General features: G+C 40.9%; 1 protein-coding gene across 4 annotated transcripts; it reads left to right on the top strand.

Moving 5' to 3' along the window:
• Positions 1 to 3,124: 3,124 nt before the first annotated feature.
• LOC134028090 (uncharacterized) lies at positions 3,125 to 19,071 on the top strand. Of its 4 annotated transcripts, none has more exons than XM_062471438.1 (6): positions 3,125 to 3,249; positions 11,898 to 12,446; positions 13,465 to 13,540; positions 14,329 to 14,407; positions 16,071 to 16,200; positions 17,172 to 19,071. In XM_062471438.1, exons 2-6 carry the CDS (start codon positions 11,940 to 11,942, stop codon positions 17,577 to 17,579), a joined length of 1,200 nt encoding a protein of 399 aa, XP_062327422.1. In that variant the 5' UTR covers positions 3,125 to 3,249; positions 11,898 to 11,939; the 3' UTR covers positions 17,580 to 19,071. The 4 variants fall into 4 exon arrangements, with proteins under 4 accessions (XP_062327422.1, XP_062327423.1, XP_062327421.1 ...); XM_062471439.1 differs by having other exon boundaries at positions 3,128 to 3,249; positions 11,934 to 12,446; XM_062471437.1 differs by lacking the exon at positions 3,125 to 3,249 and adding an exon at positions 10,212 to 10,359 and having other exon boundaries at positions 11,934 to 12,446.
• The last annotated feature ends 380 nt before the right edge of the window (positions 19,072 to 19,451 follow it).

Here is a 19,451-nt window from a genome sequence, read left to right as displayed (position 1 = left end):
AACATCCCTCAACTGTCAGTCCAATGGAGAGGACCCAACAATGGTCTTCTCTGCCACTATATTAAACACAAGGGTTTTAAGAACTGCACTGAGGGCTACTCAATGACCTACAGACCTGGGAAGATAACCCTTACCATCAAAGAGGTCAAAATGGACGATTTTGGCTCTCATGTTTGCTCGGTAAGCAAGCGTCATGAGTTTTCTGACTTTAGCCTGGAGCTGGCCATGATGACAGGTGAGTTTGGGTTGAGTGTGTGTTGACCTTCATACTAGGCAGCTTTGCAGCTGTACATTTGCTGTTTAAAATATGTGAGTCAACAGTGGAGTTGGCTAACAGTCTGAGTTTATTTCTGTAGATGCAGTCACTTCAGCACCAACAAGCAACTGGGATCCATCAGGTATGTTACTGTCCTCTATTGCTACCACAATTCTCAACCTAGAACCTAGTTGCACAATGTAAAAAATGTATGTAAGAAAAATAATGCAGAATTACGTACATACACTAAAATGTCGAAATATTGTTTACAGCTTAAGAAATATTTTTACCTGCTGATATCTTAAATAAATGTCAGTTTCATATTTATCTACTATTTGTTGTAATACAAGTTTACATGTTTATGTAAAGTTACTAATTTAGGAAAATCTTGTCTCTCCAGGTTTTTCCAAGGCTCATATTCCTATTCTTGCTAGCTCTGTATTGATTTTCTTCTGGGATGGAGTGCTTTAGTATGTACCTCGATACTGTGATCTAACATAGAAAATGAGAAAAAAACTCATGTTGATTACTAACAGCTTGATATTTTACTTTAGTAAAAAGAAATAGTAAGCAGGTTCAGCAGGTTCAGTTAAATCACGTGTCCTGGTATTATGTCATGTTCCATTATACACAGGAACGTCAGTGTTTTATGATGTACATGTGTGTGGGCAAGCATCTACATGTGTCCATGTGTTTTCTAAAAGGAATGTGTGTGTGTGTGTGTGTGAGGCTCTCTGGAGTGTGGCATCAAGACTCAGCCTCTCACATGCCACTAGATGAAGACCACATTCTTGTCCCCCATGCTATGTGTCCTGTTGCACTAACGGGCATTCAGAACTAAGCCCCTCATTGGTCAGAATCTCTCTCTGTGTGTACAGGAACATGATTCATTGCCCACAACAGATTGGTTTGACTCTTGAGTCTAATTATTAATTTGACAAACATGTTTTATTTAATAAATACAATTTCATGGACATTTTATTTAATAAGGTTTGTCCTTCTAAGATAAATCTTCAATACCCTTTACATGTTATTGCAAATAGGTATACTGACTACTATTCGTGTGACTCAGCACGTCTGTGTTTGTCTTTCTAAGAATTGCAAGGACCATAATGAGCACTAGGTTTTAAATTACATAGCTGTTTGTCCACATGTTGTGCTAGAAGTAGGGCATGTGCATGACTTGGAACCATTTACCATTGGAGTGTAACTGAAATTCCTAAAGAAAAGAAAAGCTGAGAAAATTGTTTCCCTGTAAATAACCCATGATCTCTACCCATGTTGGAACACCCAATCTTTCACAACATGCCAGAGACCGAAGTATTCCCAACTACTCACCCTGCTGGCTTTTTCCCCCTGCACTTTTGCTATAAATAAATGCATAAATTAACAAACACGTGTCCAGTCCACCTTCCAGGCTCTGGAACAGACCACCTCCTATCGAAATGTAGGAACGCTGTTACTTGCTGTTGTCTCACATGTGTCTAAATTGTAATATTATATAAGGTTTTACGTAATCCGGATCAGTGACAGCGAACGGCGTTCTTTTGCACTGCGATACCACTATTGACCACATGGGGCGTCAGTATACGCATTATTTACATTTTCCCTGAGGTAGGCACTAGAATAGTCTGGAAGAGTCAGTCTAGCTGGAGTGATTTGCAGTGTGTTTTAGTGAACAAATTGCCAACATAGCGCAGACCTCTATCAACCGAGCCTATTTGTCATCCACAATTACAATTCTGAACTGTAAAGAGAAGGCAACCCATAACGATATTCAGTATGCATAAGCCACCTTATCTCAGTATATGTTGACCACTCACGCTGCTCATTGTATTCTTATTTTTATATATATTTTATTTTATGTTTAAATTGTTGTATTCTTATATTGTTTAGTTCTTAGAAATAGTTTTGTACTGTTACTTAATTTAAGATTCGTATATGTTTAGTGTTTTGCACCTCCCTGCCACAGTAAATTCCGTGTTTGTATAACATACATGGCGAATAAACCAAATTCTGATTCTGATCTGATTGTTGTTTTGTTTTGATTCGCGGAAGTTGGTTGACAGTAACATCACAAAAGTGAGCCAATGGGCCTACTGTAGATATAGCCTACTAAACCTACATCACAATCGCAATGCGTCTCGCAGTGTCTTTAGCAACATTTGGCCTATGGCCAAATTCAAAAGGATGTATATAAAATTATTATATTTCTAGCTCACACTGATAAAAGATTGTGTTGTGACATACATTAGGCTATGCACACTGATAAAAGATTGTGTTGTGACATACATTAGGCTATGCATTTTTTGTTTACATAGACAGGGAATCTGGAGTAGAATATTGAGAAGTCTGACTGATTGACTGCATCTTCAGAATCATCCCGCCTGGATCAGAGCAAGAGCAATTTTTGGCAAGCAGTGACCAAATGTAAGCGTGAGCTCGGGTTTCTTGAGGACGAGCTGGAGGACCGCCAGGGTTTTGAATAGAATCCCCTTTATGTAAGAGACAGGGAGGGGGCATGAAAATAGGTTGCAAAGGGTCTGCGCGATCCTCGTGACCAATGTTTGTGTAAGTGTGTGTGGGTGGCGAGTCAGATATACCGCGTCCTACTGCTCACGTTTAAGTTTGGGTCCGGACACATTCTTTCCATGCCATGAGATTCTCTCTGATATTGTTATACAACTCAAACACTTTTTTCTGTTTTAGTTTTTTGGAATCAAATGCAACTACGGCTGATTGTGGCTACTCTGTGGCAGATGATTCCGACAGCTGTTTTATCATAATTGTTTCATAATGTATATACTTGTCCATATGACGATAGTTAAAATAGATTTAATGTGGAAGACAAACTCAATTTAGATTTCAGTTTTGAAAGTCATGTGGCAGTATTCAGTTCACGCTCATTGACTTTCAACCATTGATCCACAGATGACCGCCACCTGCGCTGCCAACAGGCGGGAGAGCATGCGCAGCATGGGAGGGACAAGAAGGTGAGTGAGAAAAGTACCAAGTATTGATGGTTAAGACCAAATAATGACATCATAACAGTCTAATCCTAATGTGAATTTAAGTTCATGTATGGCTTCATATAATCAAGCAGTGATATTTAGTTCATGAATAATTGTTTTGAAGACTCTTATTTTGGTATTGGTTGGATGTTGCACATGATTTGGTTGGTTTATGATTTGATTAATATATAATTTATAATTTATGATAAGATACGAGGGAAGTGATGTACGAGTTGGTTGGAGGGTGTTCTGAGAAATGGCTATTATTTGCCCATGACCTTAAAACAAAGTCAATATAGAAGTAGTAGAAAGAAACATGTACAGGGTTACAATAGTCAAACCATATCAGAAAGGACACTCAACTTTCAGGAGAAATGGTTTGAAGATGATACTTGGCTCCAGTACTGCCCCTACTGGGGTCCTTTGTTTCTATCGTGCTAAATATTTTGCAGCACAGAAGTCTAAGCTTGTCTAAGTTTAAGAAGTACTTGGCAAAATCTGTTTGTTTTTTGGCATGGAGAAGGAGAATGGGAATTTTACCCAGCTTCTCATATACAAGGATGATGCAGAGCTGATCACCTGGCTGAAAGGTAACTTTTAGGTCAGTACCCAAATGCAAAATGGCATTTTGAGGCAAGTCGGCAATACAATTATCCAAGAAAATTGTGTCAGAAATAACATCGATGCCAATGGTCCAGTTTGCACTTATCAGTAATGGATTTGAGCAGGAGTCAATATGTTTGTGCTTTGTATGCAGATATATAACCAGTGGAAGAACTTCTGGGACTAAACATTTATGGGACTGGCAAAATAATGCCAATATGGCATGCAATGCGATTATTCTTTAAGGCCTTTCTCAGTCCTAACTTCAAGGACAAAAGAAATGGTGTGGGAAGAAGACAATTTAGGACTACTGGTTGTTCCACATCAGTATTCCCTTCATTCAAGCTTACTCTATTTGCCATACAGGCCTACCACAAGTCAACCAAGCAAGTTAGTGAGAAGTAAATGTTCTTTGTATGAACACACTATCAACCACTATCAACCACACCTGGATCTGGATCTGGATTCAGATCCAGATCCAGGCCCCTCTACAGTGACGACTCTCTCCATTCAGGAGGGTGAAGTTAACAGAATTTTCAAGAAGCAGAATCCCCGCAAAGCAGCTGGGCCGGACTCTGTCTCTCCAGCCACCCTCAAGCACTGCGCTGACCAGCTGTCTCCGGTGTTTACCTACATCTTTAACACCTCCCTTGAGACATGCCATGTGCCAGCCTGTCTCAAGTCCTCCACCATCATCCCTGTGCCCAAAAAGCCAAGGCCAACAGGACATAATGACTACAGACCCGTCGCCCTGACCTCTGTGGTAATGAAGTATTTCGAGCGCCTGGTGCTGGCACACCTTAAATCCATCACAGACCCTCTACTGGACCCCCTGCAGTTTGCCTACAGAGCCAACAGGTCTGTGAACGATGCAGTTAACATGGCCCTCCACTTCACCCTACAGCACCTGGACTCCCCAGCATCCTATGCCAGGATCCTGTTTGTGGACTTCAGCTCTGCCTTCAATACAATCATCCCTGCCCTGCTTCAGGACAAGCTCTCCCAGCTGAACGTGCCTGATTCCACCTGCAGGTGGATCACAGACTTCCTGTCTGACAGGAAGCAGTGCGTTAATATGGGAACACAAGTCTCTGACTCCCGGTCCATCAGCACCGGATCACCTCAGGGCTGCGTCCTTTCTCCTCTGCTCTTCTCCCTGTACACCAACAGCTGCACCTCCAGTCATCCGTCCGTCAAACTCCTGAAGTTTGCGGACGACACCACCCTTATAAGGCTCATCTCTGGTGGAGACGAGTCTGATTATAGGTGGGAAGCGGCCAACCTGGTGACCTGGTGCAGCCAGAACAACTTAGAGCTCAATGCTCTTAAGACAGTGGAGATGGTTGTGGACTTCAGGAAGAACACAACCCCACTCACCCCCATTACCCTGTGTGACTCCCCAGTCAACACTGTGGAGTCCTTCCGCTTCCTGGGCACTATCCTCTCCCAGGACCTCAAGTGGGAACTGAACATCGGCTCCCTCATCAAGAAAGCACATCAGAGGATGTACTTCCTTCGGCAGCTGAAGAAGTTAAACCTGCCAAAGACAATGATGGTGCACTTCTACTCAGCCATCATTGAGTCCATCCTCACCTCCTCCATCACCGTCTGGTACGCTGCTGCCACTGCCAAGGACAAGAGCAGGCTGCAGCGTATCATCCGCACTGCTGAGAAGGTGATTGGCTGCAATCTGCCTACCCTCGAGGACCTGCACACCTCGAGGACCCTGAGGCGAGCGAGGAAGATTGTGGCCGACTCCTCCCACCCTGGACACTCCCTGTTTCAGTCACTCCCCTCCGGCAGAAGGCTGCGGTCCATCAGGACCAATACCTCACGCCACAAAAACACTTTCTTCCCTTCCGCTGTTGGCCTCTTCAACAAAGCCAAGGATCCACACTGACTCTAATGACTTCCGGCTTAAAACACAATGCTTTTTGCACTGCATTACAAAATTGTATCTTGTACATTTGTATTTTTTGTAATATCATCATTTAGGGTTTATTCAGCTCATATTGCAAAAGTTCTGTGTTATTGAGTGGATGAATGGCATGGCGGTATTGGGTTTTTAAGCCTTTCATGATGTATAGACCTGAGAGCGGTGACATTCTCTTGACAAACTTGAAGGGTAGACAATGGTTTTAAATGAAAAGACTGACCTACCTCCTATAGGGAGCATGCATTCTTGAGCTATCAAAGCCTTCACACTTTCTAGAAAAATAAGTTCTCCAACCATAATGGTCAAATAGATATTCAAATGTTCATTGTTAAGGTAAAGATACAAAACATCACTGACCAGCTGTCAAAAATTATCGATGAGATTAGCAGACTGCAGTTGTAATCATAGTAAAATTATATAATTATAAAGAAAAAACGGCACAAAATGACTAATCGGTGAAAGTAACCTTTACTATGGCTTCCTCAAGGGAGCTTGGTTTTTGATGTATGATATACTTTATGTTCTAGTCTCCTTTTGAAGAAGACTTTAACTGGGAAAGACTGACCCAGTCTTTCAATTGATTATATATTGACAGATACGTATCCTGGTTGGGGTTTGACTTTGTGCAGAATGATTACCTAAAGGTTTACCCGATAGCTCTATGTTTGCATTCAACAGTTAAAAGGATATTTGACTAAACAAACCACAACCCTCCTCCTTCTGGTTGTCAGAGCTAAGCTCACCACCAGAGACAGAACGAGACATCTACAGGTCATTGAGCAACAAGGTGACGAGAACCTGAATGATTACAATACCATAGGCTCAGTCAGCCTCCTTGAAATTAGGCCAAAGGTTTAAAGTGGTGTGAATATTTGGCTGTCACGCTTTGAGTTTCTAAGCTTTTTATACCATCTGTGCATGAAGAAGCTTGGCTGAACCTGTTGACTTTGTTCTAATGCACATGGACTGGATGGGTGAGGGGTGTCGTGTCACCAAGATTGGTCAAAACCTTTAGAACCTTGTAATTATGTTGAATGTCCAAACAGAGCAAGTCAAGCAGTATTCTGTTACAGGCTTGTTCAAACATGGTGGGCAGGATAGCAATTTAACAGATTTTGCTTTGACGTAATACATGCCCTGGCTGTAAATATAAGTAATCTTGATTTGGAAGATGCTTGGTCAGTCAGGTGAATGTTCATTCACGTGTATGTGACCTGAAAGAATGAATAGATACAAATCTATTTGAAACTTTCTATAGAAAATAGAAAGCACTGACAGCATCCTTGGGTATTTCAAATTTATATTTGCCCTTAAAAGGCTCCTAAGGAAACTATATAGACAGCTTTCTATAGGACACCAATCATTCCATTGAATTATAGATGATTTCAGTGAATAGATTATTCAATGTATGAATGATATATGGACCATCAGACATGTCACAATGAAGTCAATACTATACTAATTAACCAAAGTATCATGACAGTATTTTTTTATAACGCAGACCAGTCAAGATACATTATTTGCATCTACTGAAATATTGATTCATAGATATTGAAGAGACAAAGGTTCCTTCCATATTTTACTTATACTTATGTAAAACCAATCTTTATTATCAGATCATAGATTAAAAAAAGAAATGCTGTCTCTACAAAACTTTATACAAAAATGTTTTAAGGATAAACAAGGCAGCAGTAAAAGCTGTTTAATATGCTGTTGAAATACATTTGTCTCCATCCAGTCAAAACTTGTTGTGTTTGAAGAAGCTGAACCAAAACATCCCTAAGGAAAAAAACACCTCCCTAGAGCCAGCCCATAATTATGCAACCAGATCTCATGAAGGCCATTTCAGATGTGCTCATTTACTGTTGCATCACTCTCAGCATGTGCCACCTTACTCACCAGTCCATTGTGGCATAGAGAGAAAACGAGTGAGTCAGCAATAGCAAAGAGAGCTAGAAAGTGAGAGACAGTTAGAAAGAGAGAGAGGTAAGGAGAGAGAGAGAAAAAAAAGTTACATAACTGTGTTGAAATATACCCAAAGTCACATGTTCACATTGAGGACTGCAGACACACACACACACAAATATCTGGAGTGTGAGGTGCAAGTTGTACTAGCAGCAATACTGACACTAACGCATGGTCATTAAAGATTCAATAGTGATTCGCTAGCAGACACTGCCTTCCTCCATGTGAAGAGTCTGTGGGAAAAAATGGGCAGGGACCTCACTGTCTCTGAGAGATAAACATGTGACTAGCCCCGGCCAACGTTTTTATTGGAAGGTGGAGAGGGAGAGAAAAGAAAAGGAGACAAGAAGCAAAGCCACGCCTTAGGCTTCGGAGAATAGAGCTGAGGTTCATAGAGAGCTGACGTCTGTGTTCAGGATCAGGACCAAGACAGGGATGTGATAAGGCTCACAGAGATAGGGGTTGGGGGTTGATGATGACGAAACCACTGTGTGAATATGGTTTACTTGCAATCCGACAATCTGGATGGCATTTGACTTCTCGTCCTCCAGGCTTATATGACAGATCAGTGTTCCCTTGTTTTACCTAGAGGCCTCTGGTCTCATCTCAAACTCTATAATATGACATGTCATCTTAAATGAGATTCATTACTCTCAGCATATGCTAGCACTGTAACTCCTAGCATTGTCAAAGAATAAGATGATCCACAAGGGTCCTGTCTAAATGTAATCTTCAGTATTGTTACATGCCTTTGTGTAAATTAGCCTAGCAGAACTAACCAAGCACGCAGGGCTTCACTTCAAAGAACAGCGAACAACTGCAAATGAGGATGAACCTACTCTATATACTATAATTTTCTCTCACACATGTCCGCTCTGGACTCTTGGGCTAGTACTCACAGTGTCACTTAGCACGGATCATTAGACCGGTAAAGCGGCATACTGTATTGATCGATTTGATCTCAGAGGCTGCGCAGGGGGGTTGTGAGTTGGAATCACTTTGAATTACGAATGAAGGGGATTATGGATAGCAAGCGTTTCAAAACCCTCTAAATCTAATGGAAAACACACAAACAAGATGCACTCACAAAACAAGCAAATAACACATTTGTATTACTGTTAATGACACCTCAAATGATACTCCAATCCTCAGTACAAACAGAAACTGTGAATCATGTCTCCCCTCTCTCCATGAACAGCACTATGTTCCTTTATGTTGCATTTGCGCAGAGTCATAAGAAGTTTCAACTGCATCTGATTACCTTCTATGACAATTGCTCACAATGACACAAGGATCAAAAGTGAGTCACATGGAAAATCCTCTTGAAATACTATATGGGAGATCCCATATGTTCTGCTATCTCTCCATCAACAAAATCTGTCTCTTGTGTATAGAGGGGATGTATACTATACGAAGTATCTTGTGAATTACTGTACACAGGCTCTGGTGAGAGGCACAGACAGAGGAAGACCTTTGTCTGAACAACACATTCACCAAAGTATCAAGATTTTCTCTTTCATTCCTAGTGTAATGTAATGGTTTTGCTGAAAGGATATGGCATGCTTGAGAAATCCTGGTTACCTTGGGGACAAAGAAGTCATTGCTGGGGCAGAAGAACTGAGTAGTATAGTGTCTAGGTAGACACACTATAGGGCTTGCACTCTGCGTGGAGAAAAGCTCTGAGCAATGTTGGCCTTGTGAGAACAGGATCCAGAAATTGCTATGATAGCTACTTTTCTTGTATTTGTTCTACTTGCTGAGCAAGACTGTATGTACTGAACCCTATTGTAGCCACAGTTTGGTATCTCATAATGGGCAAGTGGCATTTTGAAATTCTAAGAATTTAATCACACATTGGGCCTAGTAACATAATATCCTAATATTATGTGTAAAGGTGTGTTGGTCATTTTCATTCTATGTACCTTTTGTGTAACCTTTGCTTTTTAAAAACATCTAAAAAATGTATTCATTACCACAGTAGGCTCATTATACCAGTCATTAGGTTTTCCAAATGAGTCCAAAGCGTTTTAATTGCAATGCAATATGTAGGCTACGTCTGAATCTATCACATACTAATCAATCGGCAATGTAATGTTGTCGAGTCTGTTTTACACTAAGGTGTTAACAACGAGGGTTAACCTGAATTAGAATGTCACGTCCTTTACCCAACACCTTAATTTGAATAATATGTGCACAAATTAGGGCGCTTGGTGTCAAGACATTTTTTCAATAACGAGAAAGAAGAATAGCTTGTGAGCAGCCTCAGTCCAAAGTTAATTCCCGCGTGACCACGTGCTTTTATAATTTCCATTTGATCTAAATATGTAAGCTTCCCTCGCCTATCGCCTTACGTTGGCCTCTACCGCAATGTCTATTTGTCAGATATGGTAGTGAGAGCACAAATCGGAGAGCTCAGTTTGTTTATACCCGCCCTCTCAGACACGTTTCCCTAGGAAAGGCTGCACGGGGTGTATGGTTACACTCCTACATCGCTCAATTTACCGCATCACTACAAGGTCCGGTCATGAGTGAGAGCTAACTGTCCTGAATTCACCGCTGAGAAAAGGGTAAGCCACAACTCACTTTTGGTAAGAATATTTTACCTGCATTGTTTTGCTCAAGACGTGTAAAACGCGCAGTATCAATAGATGCTGCGGAATATTTTGTGAAAATGATCACTCAGTGTAAGATTCATTGAATTGTAGTAGCCTATTTGCTATTCATGTAGTCTACGTTTGCGATTCATGTCAAATGAGTGCGTTAGAGTAAGATATCTGTCGCATTTAAAAAGAGAATTACTTAAAGCATTTTGTGTACTGTTTGTTCTTTGGTCCGAATTGTGGAAAATATTTGTACATTTAGGCTATGTGTCAGTTTTGCATTATTTCCATTTCCATATTTTTTTGTTAGTCTATATTGCAACTGTGCAATATAGAGCTTCAGTGTTCTTCTTCATTTTATTTTTTGTCTAGGTTAGTTAAAGGGAAACGTAGGTAGGTTAGGCATTAGTGCTGTTGCTGTATTGCTCTTAGGCTACTGTAGCCTAATAATGGCCAAGTTAAGTAGTCTATAACTCGTGTCCCCCCGTTCGCTGTTTTGCTCTAGGCTATTACATAATCACACAATATTGCATATTTGTTTGGAGGAGTAGGCTGCTTAGTGGATTCATTAAATAATTAAACTGCAAAGCAGCTGCTTACACTATTTTTGTGCTGTCCCTTATTCAACGTTTACAGCTATTCAGGGACCTCAAACTCAATTCGTTCAAAAACTGGATTCCAATTAAACAAAATCAAGGAATCCTCGATTTGTACATTTAAACTTGTTTATTCATATTTAAGTAATTACATGGAATTATATAGCATCATCAAATTCTAAAGGGAAAACCGTTATGCCCAATAATGTAACCAATTAGTATGTAGCATAGGCCTAATGGTTTTATTTGGTCGGCTTCTGATCTACAGGGAATAGGTTCATAGCGGTTGAGATGGGTTTTGTAGAAACATTAACTTGCATATTTAAAAGATATGCAGACGAGTTTCTGTGCAAATGACAAGAGACTTTGAATAAACAGGTATGATATTATAAATAAGATTGAGATCCAGTATAGGCTACTGCTGTAGGCCTATGATTGTACTGCTGTGTGAGTAGACCACATTGTACCCTAATGCTAGGTGACTGCAAGGATATTTGACAATACTTTTGCTGTCCACCTTTACCTGTGTCTAAACATTTACATTTACATTTATTCATTTAGCAGACGCTTTTATCCAAAGCGACTTCCAAGAGAGAGCTTTACAAAGTGCATAGGTCACTGATCATAACAACGAGATAGCCACAAAACATTGCGAGTAGCCAAAACATGAAGCACACATTGTGAACAACCAAAATAAGTGCCAAAGGGAAGAACCATAAGAGCATGTAGTTAAACAAGTTACAATTAAACAACATGAACTGCTATAAGTGCAAGTGTACCTGTGGAAAAAAAGCAAGCAACAATAATAAAACAATATATCACAGCGAGTACAAAAATTTAAGTCAGTTATCACTAACCACAAGAGCAACAAGTCTCTAAGCAAGAGTCATTGTGATCCTTGAGGAAACCATGCCTGTGTTATGCTGTCAGGTTTTGTTAATGCTCTCTCGTGGATAACAACCACAGGTGAGGATGTCGGCATCAGACTCAGAATACTCCATTGACTGGCTGGCCAGTGACGAGGAGTACGACAGCCCAGTTGGATTAAGCACTGATCACCCCGACAGACAAAAAACATCCTTACCACAATCACTGTCAAGGGAATCCCCAACAACCATACACGCTGGACTCATTGGAAGCACTACTAACTGTGACGAAAACTCTGAAGAAAAAATACGAAATGGGAACTCCAGGGTAAAGAATGACAGGAACGGCAATGACTCCAGCAGTGTCACCCCAACCACCGCCAAGGACACCGCCAAGGACTCCTGGGTCACAGAAACCCAGAGATACATCTTTTTTGGCCAACAGCAGAGACAGTCTTGGGCCCTTTGGACTACCTCTCCTTACACCATAGAAAGTGCATTTGGTGGGAAGCATCGTCAACCTAGGAAGAGATCCCACAGTCCTGGGCTGCCAGTACAGAGAGAGGGTACAAAGCCTGAGGAGGCAGATGAAGATAAACTGCTTGCACGTAAGGTGAGACTTTCCCAATTAGCCTTTATCTTCTCAATTAGGCTGTATCTTATTTGCTTGATAGGTCACATGACAAGTGCAAATTCCTATGTAGGCCTACATAGTGTTAGCATAAGAAAACATAATAACATATGTTCTCCTCTGCCCTGCTTATTGTGTGTCCAACCTCAGTGAGCTCCATAAGTTTTAGAAAGTCCCACTGTCGGATGACTTAGCCAACTGTGGGCATGGTTGCTGTATCACTCTCACTACAGCCAAAACCTTGTTAGTCTGCTGGGAAAATCCAAACATAGTCACAGGTCATGGCTTAGCTCTTCAATATCGCTTCCTCCCTCATTGCACTCTCAGGGTTTGAACATAGCAAGCATGGGTGGGAAGTATTTATGCTCAAGAGTAGGCCCAAGTTGAAACCAATTCAACTGGGTTACACATTAAAGTTTCATTATTGACAGTGTCCTAATGGTGAAAGTCACTGATAGTGTGTAAGAGAAAATAGTATTGGTCCGATAGTAGGTTTCATAATTCAGGTGTCTGGAAGAAGTGTGTTGTAAATTCAAACTTCTTCCAATTGGCATGCATTCAGAGCAAATAATATTGTTGGCTTACCAGTAGTATTTTCCGACATGAAACTTTGTTGTTGGGATGGGCAAAAATAAATGAATAAAAGGTTTTAATAATCATTTATATACATTTTTGAATATTCAATCACCCTGCTTTTCTAAAGTCACATGTCAACGGTCGTGCATCACATCTTGCTACTACCTCAAAAGGAACACACTGTACCTGCCTCCGACAAGTGAGGGCTGAAGGGTCATGTGACTACAACTAACCCTAACCAGTAACCCTAACCCAGGTTTTACTGTTGGGACAGCACTGAAATAGACCAACCATGGCAAAGGATTTTCTAAGAAATAATGTGCTGGTTGTTAAACGGAGGTCTTTGCCACATAATTGTATTAACACCATATAAATAGAGGCTTTGTTTTTCACCCAGGTCTAACTCAATGTCTATTTTCAACAGTGCTTGGATCTGCAATGTTACATCCGCCCGCTATCCAACATCCTTCTAGGTCTGCAATCCGGCCGATACTCTGGACGTAAGTGAGTCGTCTAATCCTTGCTCTGTGAACTCATGTGTATCTATATCCCTTCAATCCCTTCCTGACCATCCTACTTAGTTTTCCTGACTAGTACACACATGGCCAAACGGCTTTCTCAATAGAGTTGTGTTGCGTAAATTGCCTAGCAATTGAGATAGATCTGCTAAAGAAAGAAAAAGTGCCAGGACTGTCAAAGAACTGAAGGATCGTTACTGATAGAATGATGTCAGTCGGAGTTGGTGTCCCCAATGCATCAGAGATCATTGTCTTTCAAAAACATTGTTCAAATTTTGAAACAATCACGTTATATTTAAACAGCATTAGTATTTGGGTTAAAGTTGAATCCTCAGGACTCGTGATAAGAACAAGACACTGTTACGTAGTACTTAAGTTCAAATGTTGAAGTTCTTTAGGTAATGGCTAAATGCCCTTTTAAGGGAACAGCCCAAATGCACATAAATTACAAGGGGCAGAACGTCCAAAGCAGCAAAGATCATAGTCTAGACATACAATCTAGCCGCTTGTTAACCTAAGAGTGGTACACATGGTAAAAGGCTTTGATCAAAGGAAGGTTGACCTCTGTTGCATTCAATGTTCTTAATTTTGTTTCAGTACTGTGCAAGTTAATGCTATCCAGCCTGTATATCTAGATGTGTCTATGTCACAATAACTCAATATTATACTATCTAACTTGTTCACACACACAGATGTAAACCCATGTGTTTCCAAATAGAGCGTAGTCAATGGCATTCAATACTCATGACAAATGTGCCTCTGTCTTTTAGGCCTCAGCAGTTTCCAGGAGAGTGTTGCGATGGATCGTATTCAGAGAATAATGGGGGTCCTTCAGAACCCAAATATGGGGTAAATATCTCCCTAAATATCTCTTATCTTGCCTCTCACTACCTATGCAACACAAACCTCTCCAAACCTCAGTCTTTCTCCACCTATCCTTTATCTCTCTCCTCATTCTCGGAGCTTCATTCGACTAGTGACAGATCTGCAGCGGTGACACTAGCAGTGTGGCTGGCTGAACATGGTCAGAACCTTGAAGCTGACATGCTGAAATATTGAATGCAGACTACGCAGTTGACTGGACGATTCCTGGCAGCCAGACTGTTCAAAAAAGCACTGAACCGTCTCTTACTGAATAATAAGACTCGCCTCCTATTGATTAAGTCGCGTAGTGATGCAACAACACACTGCAGTCCACGGTTTAACTTCAGCTTTATTAAAAGGGGATGTCTAGTCAGCTTATCAGGATTTTTTTGTTAGAGGTGATTATCTTTGTGTGTTATGCTTCATGGAGAATTCTATTGGCAGCTTTCAGCTAGCTTGGCACATGCTCAACACGTGCGTGATTAGCTCAGAAATGAGCCAGGAACCAGGAACTACGGTCTGTAGCAACTAAATACTCCTAAGGAAAGCCCCAGAAGCCCCCTCCATCCATCCAAAAAGCCCTGAGCTGAGATATTATCTTATCGACACTACCAGCTGTCTGCTTGTCTGGCCAAAAGTGCTGTAGAGCACACTAGCTTTATAAGCCAGAAACACAATTTCCCACCAAATCAGCTGGCACTCACAGGGAAATTGAAATGTACGAAATAGAGTTGAGCAGTTTTGGCCTGTGTTTGTTTCAGGAGCAGTCCACATAGAGAGACAGAACACACAAGCACAGCAGGTGTTCCTTTGTCGAGGGTGCTGGATCGTTTCCAGACTTCCCATCTGCGGAGGAGTCAGTAGAATGAAGAGACTTGACAAGATAGCTCAGCCATCCTAGGAAGAAGAGAGAGGATACTGGGAGGGCGTTAGCTAGCGAGCGTAACTGTTTTAAATCCTGCTTAGAGCAGCTACAGCAGCAGAGAGGCCACTACAGGCCGCCTTGGGGCTTACTGCGCTATTTATAGTGGTGAATGAAACAAGGGCCTTCCCCCACTGCCACGTGTGGGCCAGGCCATGTGTGCGTAAAGCAGCATAGCGGCTCTCTACAGTCACATTTCTCATGTGGAACTGAACATGCCCCACTCATCCTCTCCTCTACAGGCATAATGTGTTCCATTTGCAGAGCATGTGTCTGTGTGGGGTGGAGGGGTGGGGGAGATAAGATCACATACCAGACATTAAGGAATGTAGAACATGGACTAGATTAGATTTACCCTCTGGCATTGTTATTCAGTAGTTTAGCTTTAACTCACTTGGTGACTCAGATGATTTGGAAATAACAGAATGTGGCAATGCTTTATGGTACGATTATGTAATGGCTATTGCATTATTTTGAGCTGCTGTGCGGCTTTGTATTTTTGAAAAAGTTTATCTAAAAAGAACGTTTTGAAGACGTTCAGGAATCCAGACAACTTAGCAAGTTAAATGTCATGGTGACATTTCAGGAATGTATACCTTTTAAAGGAAAACCCTTTTCACAATTAGGACTTTTCATAAAAAAACGAAAGAAAAGATAATTGTGCCCAACCTCTGTGAAATGTACGAAACAATTCTTAACCTAATCTTTTCTCTGTCTCTGTTCCAGTGAACGCTACATCAGAATTATACTGAAAATGGAAGAAATGCTTCATAGCTGGTTCCCCCATGTGAAAGCATGCTGTGACCATCTCATTGGCAACCAGAAAGATGACAGCACTCCAGCTAAGAGGCAAAAGGTACATTTGCCAAATTCATGCAGTTATATTTGATGGGGAAAAAAGCGACTATCGGGAGCTAGTAACTTTGTCCACATAGTGCAGTGCCTGTGAAGCTCGTTCCCGTGATGACACTGGTAATTAAGAATTGGAGTTTGTGTGCGTTTGCATTAAAAGTGTTGGCGTTATTTCAGGAAATTAGGAGTTTTAAGAAAGGTTAATGGCTAAATGTAACATTGTGGTGACCAAAAAAGCCAGGGATGCTTGTTGGCTAAATTTGTAAGAACAGGGTTACTGTCGTATGCATGTTTGTGTGTCATGAGATCCATGGCTCGATCTCATAGTGTGAGCTCAGCGTGGCTCCATGGATTCATTGCTTAAGGCGAGTTTAACAGTGCGTGAAGTGCTCATCCAAACAACGTCACACGCGGCACTGCACGTTCTTGGGTCCTAAGCAAGACACCTGCCATATTGCATGTTCATACAGTGCCTGGTTCTCGGGATAATTGAGAATTTAACACACAGATAGACATACAAAGATTCTTGGAATTATAGTTGGATTATTGTAACTATATTGTAATTAGATTAATGATTATTATAGTTAGAAATTATTATTGGGATATAATAATAATTGTGGTGGTGTATCCAGTATCCAGATCTTGAGAACAATAGTCTTACAATAACAGGCATTCAGAAAGGAATGTCTTTGAGAACAGGTAAAGGTCATCTGACTGAAGGAGGAAGCACAGAATTCTATTTTAATTACAGGGTTATATTCATTCCTCAAAAGCTAAACATATTCCAAAATCTGAAGTAAAGTAATAATGGCTATACAGTATATTTATTTCAAAAGAAGCGTGTTGGGAATCTACAAGATTTAAAGTATAGTATTTTTGTTTGATGATGTACAATTAGTTTGAAGTCTATTTAAAACTAAATGTTCATACTTTTCATGCCAACCTAACTTTCATTTTTTTGTCTTTCGTTTGCAGTACCACAGCCCTGCTAAGCTGCCACCTCTTGCCCCACTGTCCTCACTGTGTCCAACTGAGGGGGACCACACCCCGAGAGCAGGCGACGCCCCTTTCCCTGGCTCCTACTTTGCTCCACACCTCAAATGGCTCCACACCTCCCCCATTTGCTCCTCCAAGACAACTCAGCAGACACCGGCTCGACCCTCCACCTGCCCCCCTTCGTCCCGCCAGGACCCTGGCATGACCCAGGACAATGCAGTCTCCTCCAGCACTGACCCAAAGACTGAACCCCACCTGATTCGACCCAGGCGGCAGCCCATTTTCAAAATAAGCTCTCCCTGCCTGGAAAGACTGCTCAAGGCAAAGGGCAGCATCATCACCCCTAGAAATATGGGCGATGGTAGCAATGAGAGTAGCGGGTCGTAATGGTGGTGGTACTGGACTCGGGAATGTAAATGCTGTTTACATGCAGTGATAGCTATGGTAGAGGAGAAATGGCTGAAGGAGGGACTGAGTTGGCCCATGTACCACACAAGACAGGAGGAGGTTTAATGTCTACACAGGCCCTTTGAGGCTCCAGTAGAGTGTAGTTTACATGTTGCTGGCCCTTTAAGAGCATGTTTGAGATCCTGCGTACCAACTTCTGTTTACCTGCATTAACAAAGCCTGAGGAAATAGATCACAATGAGACGTAGTTAATCTTTTGCTACATTTTTTTTATTTCATTCTGAAACTTGTAAACTTTGGTTTAGGATTTCGAGAGATTTCAAGAAATTATTCTAAACATTAATGGGATATACCAACATGTAGAAACTAGGGCTTGGAGTTTTCATTGGTTGTACTTGAGCGCAACACAAACTTATCTTTTTGAGTGAGTGTCATCTTAATAGTAACATTTTGAGATTTTCCTCAGATTTCCTTCCGGTTCCTCATGGTAGCATGCGAGAAAGGAAAAAAGAAGGAATGATTTTTGAGACTTTGTGACGTTTTTGAGAATGTGTCAATGATACTTTCTATGATAATATCCACAAAAAACTTTGGCAGTACAATGTGTCGAATACATCTTCTCACTTTTTGGTAACCCAGCTCCAGAGAGTTGAATAAGGACTGTTACTTTATCAAATTGCTTCTAGTTTTTTTTTTTATATATATTTTTTGGGACAGTTAAGTGTGATAGGAAAGGCAGAGAAGGAGGAAGACATGCATGCCTTTGTGGTATTCACACTTATCCTGTGAGCCACCAGGGCACCCTGACTTTTAGTTAGTTTTTGATATGATTCCTCTACCTCATGTTGACACCTTGCCAATACATGGCCATGAAAGGATAAAAAAAGCATAAGGGCAACATCTTGCAAAGTCTGTCACAAACCAGGATGAATCATTAGCCATCCGACCTGACATATTTTGTTTTTGAGTCCCTGAACGGGGTGCTCCAAGCACTACATTGCTAGTTTCACACACTACATCTAAAACTATAAAGTGAAGAATTACAGAATGCTGGCTAACATGGTAGTCCTACATTGTGATATACCCCAAAGATGTGAGCCAAACCATATTAGAAAGATAGTGGGTCATTGTAAGGATTTCCAGTTTCTTAAAAAACACGTGGTCAGTGCCTGTCACTATGCCTGTAATATAATGTAACAAGAGAGAAACTACAGGGACTTGGAGGGACATTGCAGACCAGAGATCCAGTAATTCCTGCCACTTCCAATTTTTCAACTTAACCATCAAGTCTTGCCAACTTCTTTCTATACTAGGATCCTATACATAATCTACATGATGTTTTTATGCAATGATTAACAATGAATGGTTACATGTGGGATGACAAAAGGAGTTAACCTTTGTGTATATTTACCCCCTAAAAGGTGGCCTTTGTGACATTTTATACTTCAATAAATATGCTTGTTTTCATCAATGGAGTCTTCTGCCTCATCAGGGTTCCTGCAGGTTTCAGTAAGTAAAATTTAAGACCTTTTTAAGACATTTTAAGACCATAACGATTGAAATTTAAGACCTACAAGACTCACTACCAAAAAAATATTAAAATCAAAGAAATTCTAAACAAATATTTTAATTTCAATTAATTCATTGAAAAAGCATTAATTTAATTTACAGATAAAGCAATCACATTAGTAATTTAATTTAGCACTAAGTACTAGGGGTGGGGGGAAAATCGATTCACATATGAATCGCGATTCAGTCGGCGATTAAAAATCGATTTTTCATGAAATCGTGACCACAAGAATCACATCGTGATGGACCCTAGACTCTAGAGCTCCGCTTTGTAGGCTACGA

The sequence above is a fragment of the Osmerus eperlanus genome, chromosome 10 (genome assembly GCF_963692335.1).
Source record: "Osmerus eperlanus chromosome 10, fOsmEpe2.1, whole genome shotgun sequence".
Classification (NCBI taxonomy): Eukaryota; Metazoa; Chordata; class Actinopteri; order Osmeriformes; family Osmeridae; genus Osmerus; species Osmerus eperlanus.
Note: the sequence above shows the minus strand (reverse complement) of the source record. Positions and strands in the feature narration are given on the sequence as shown.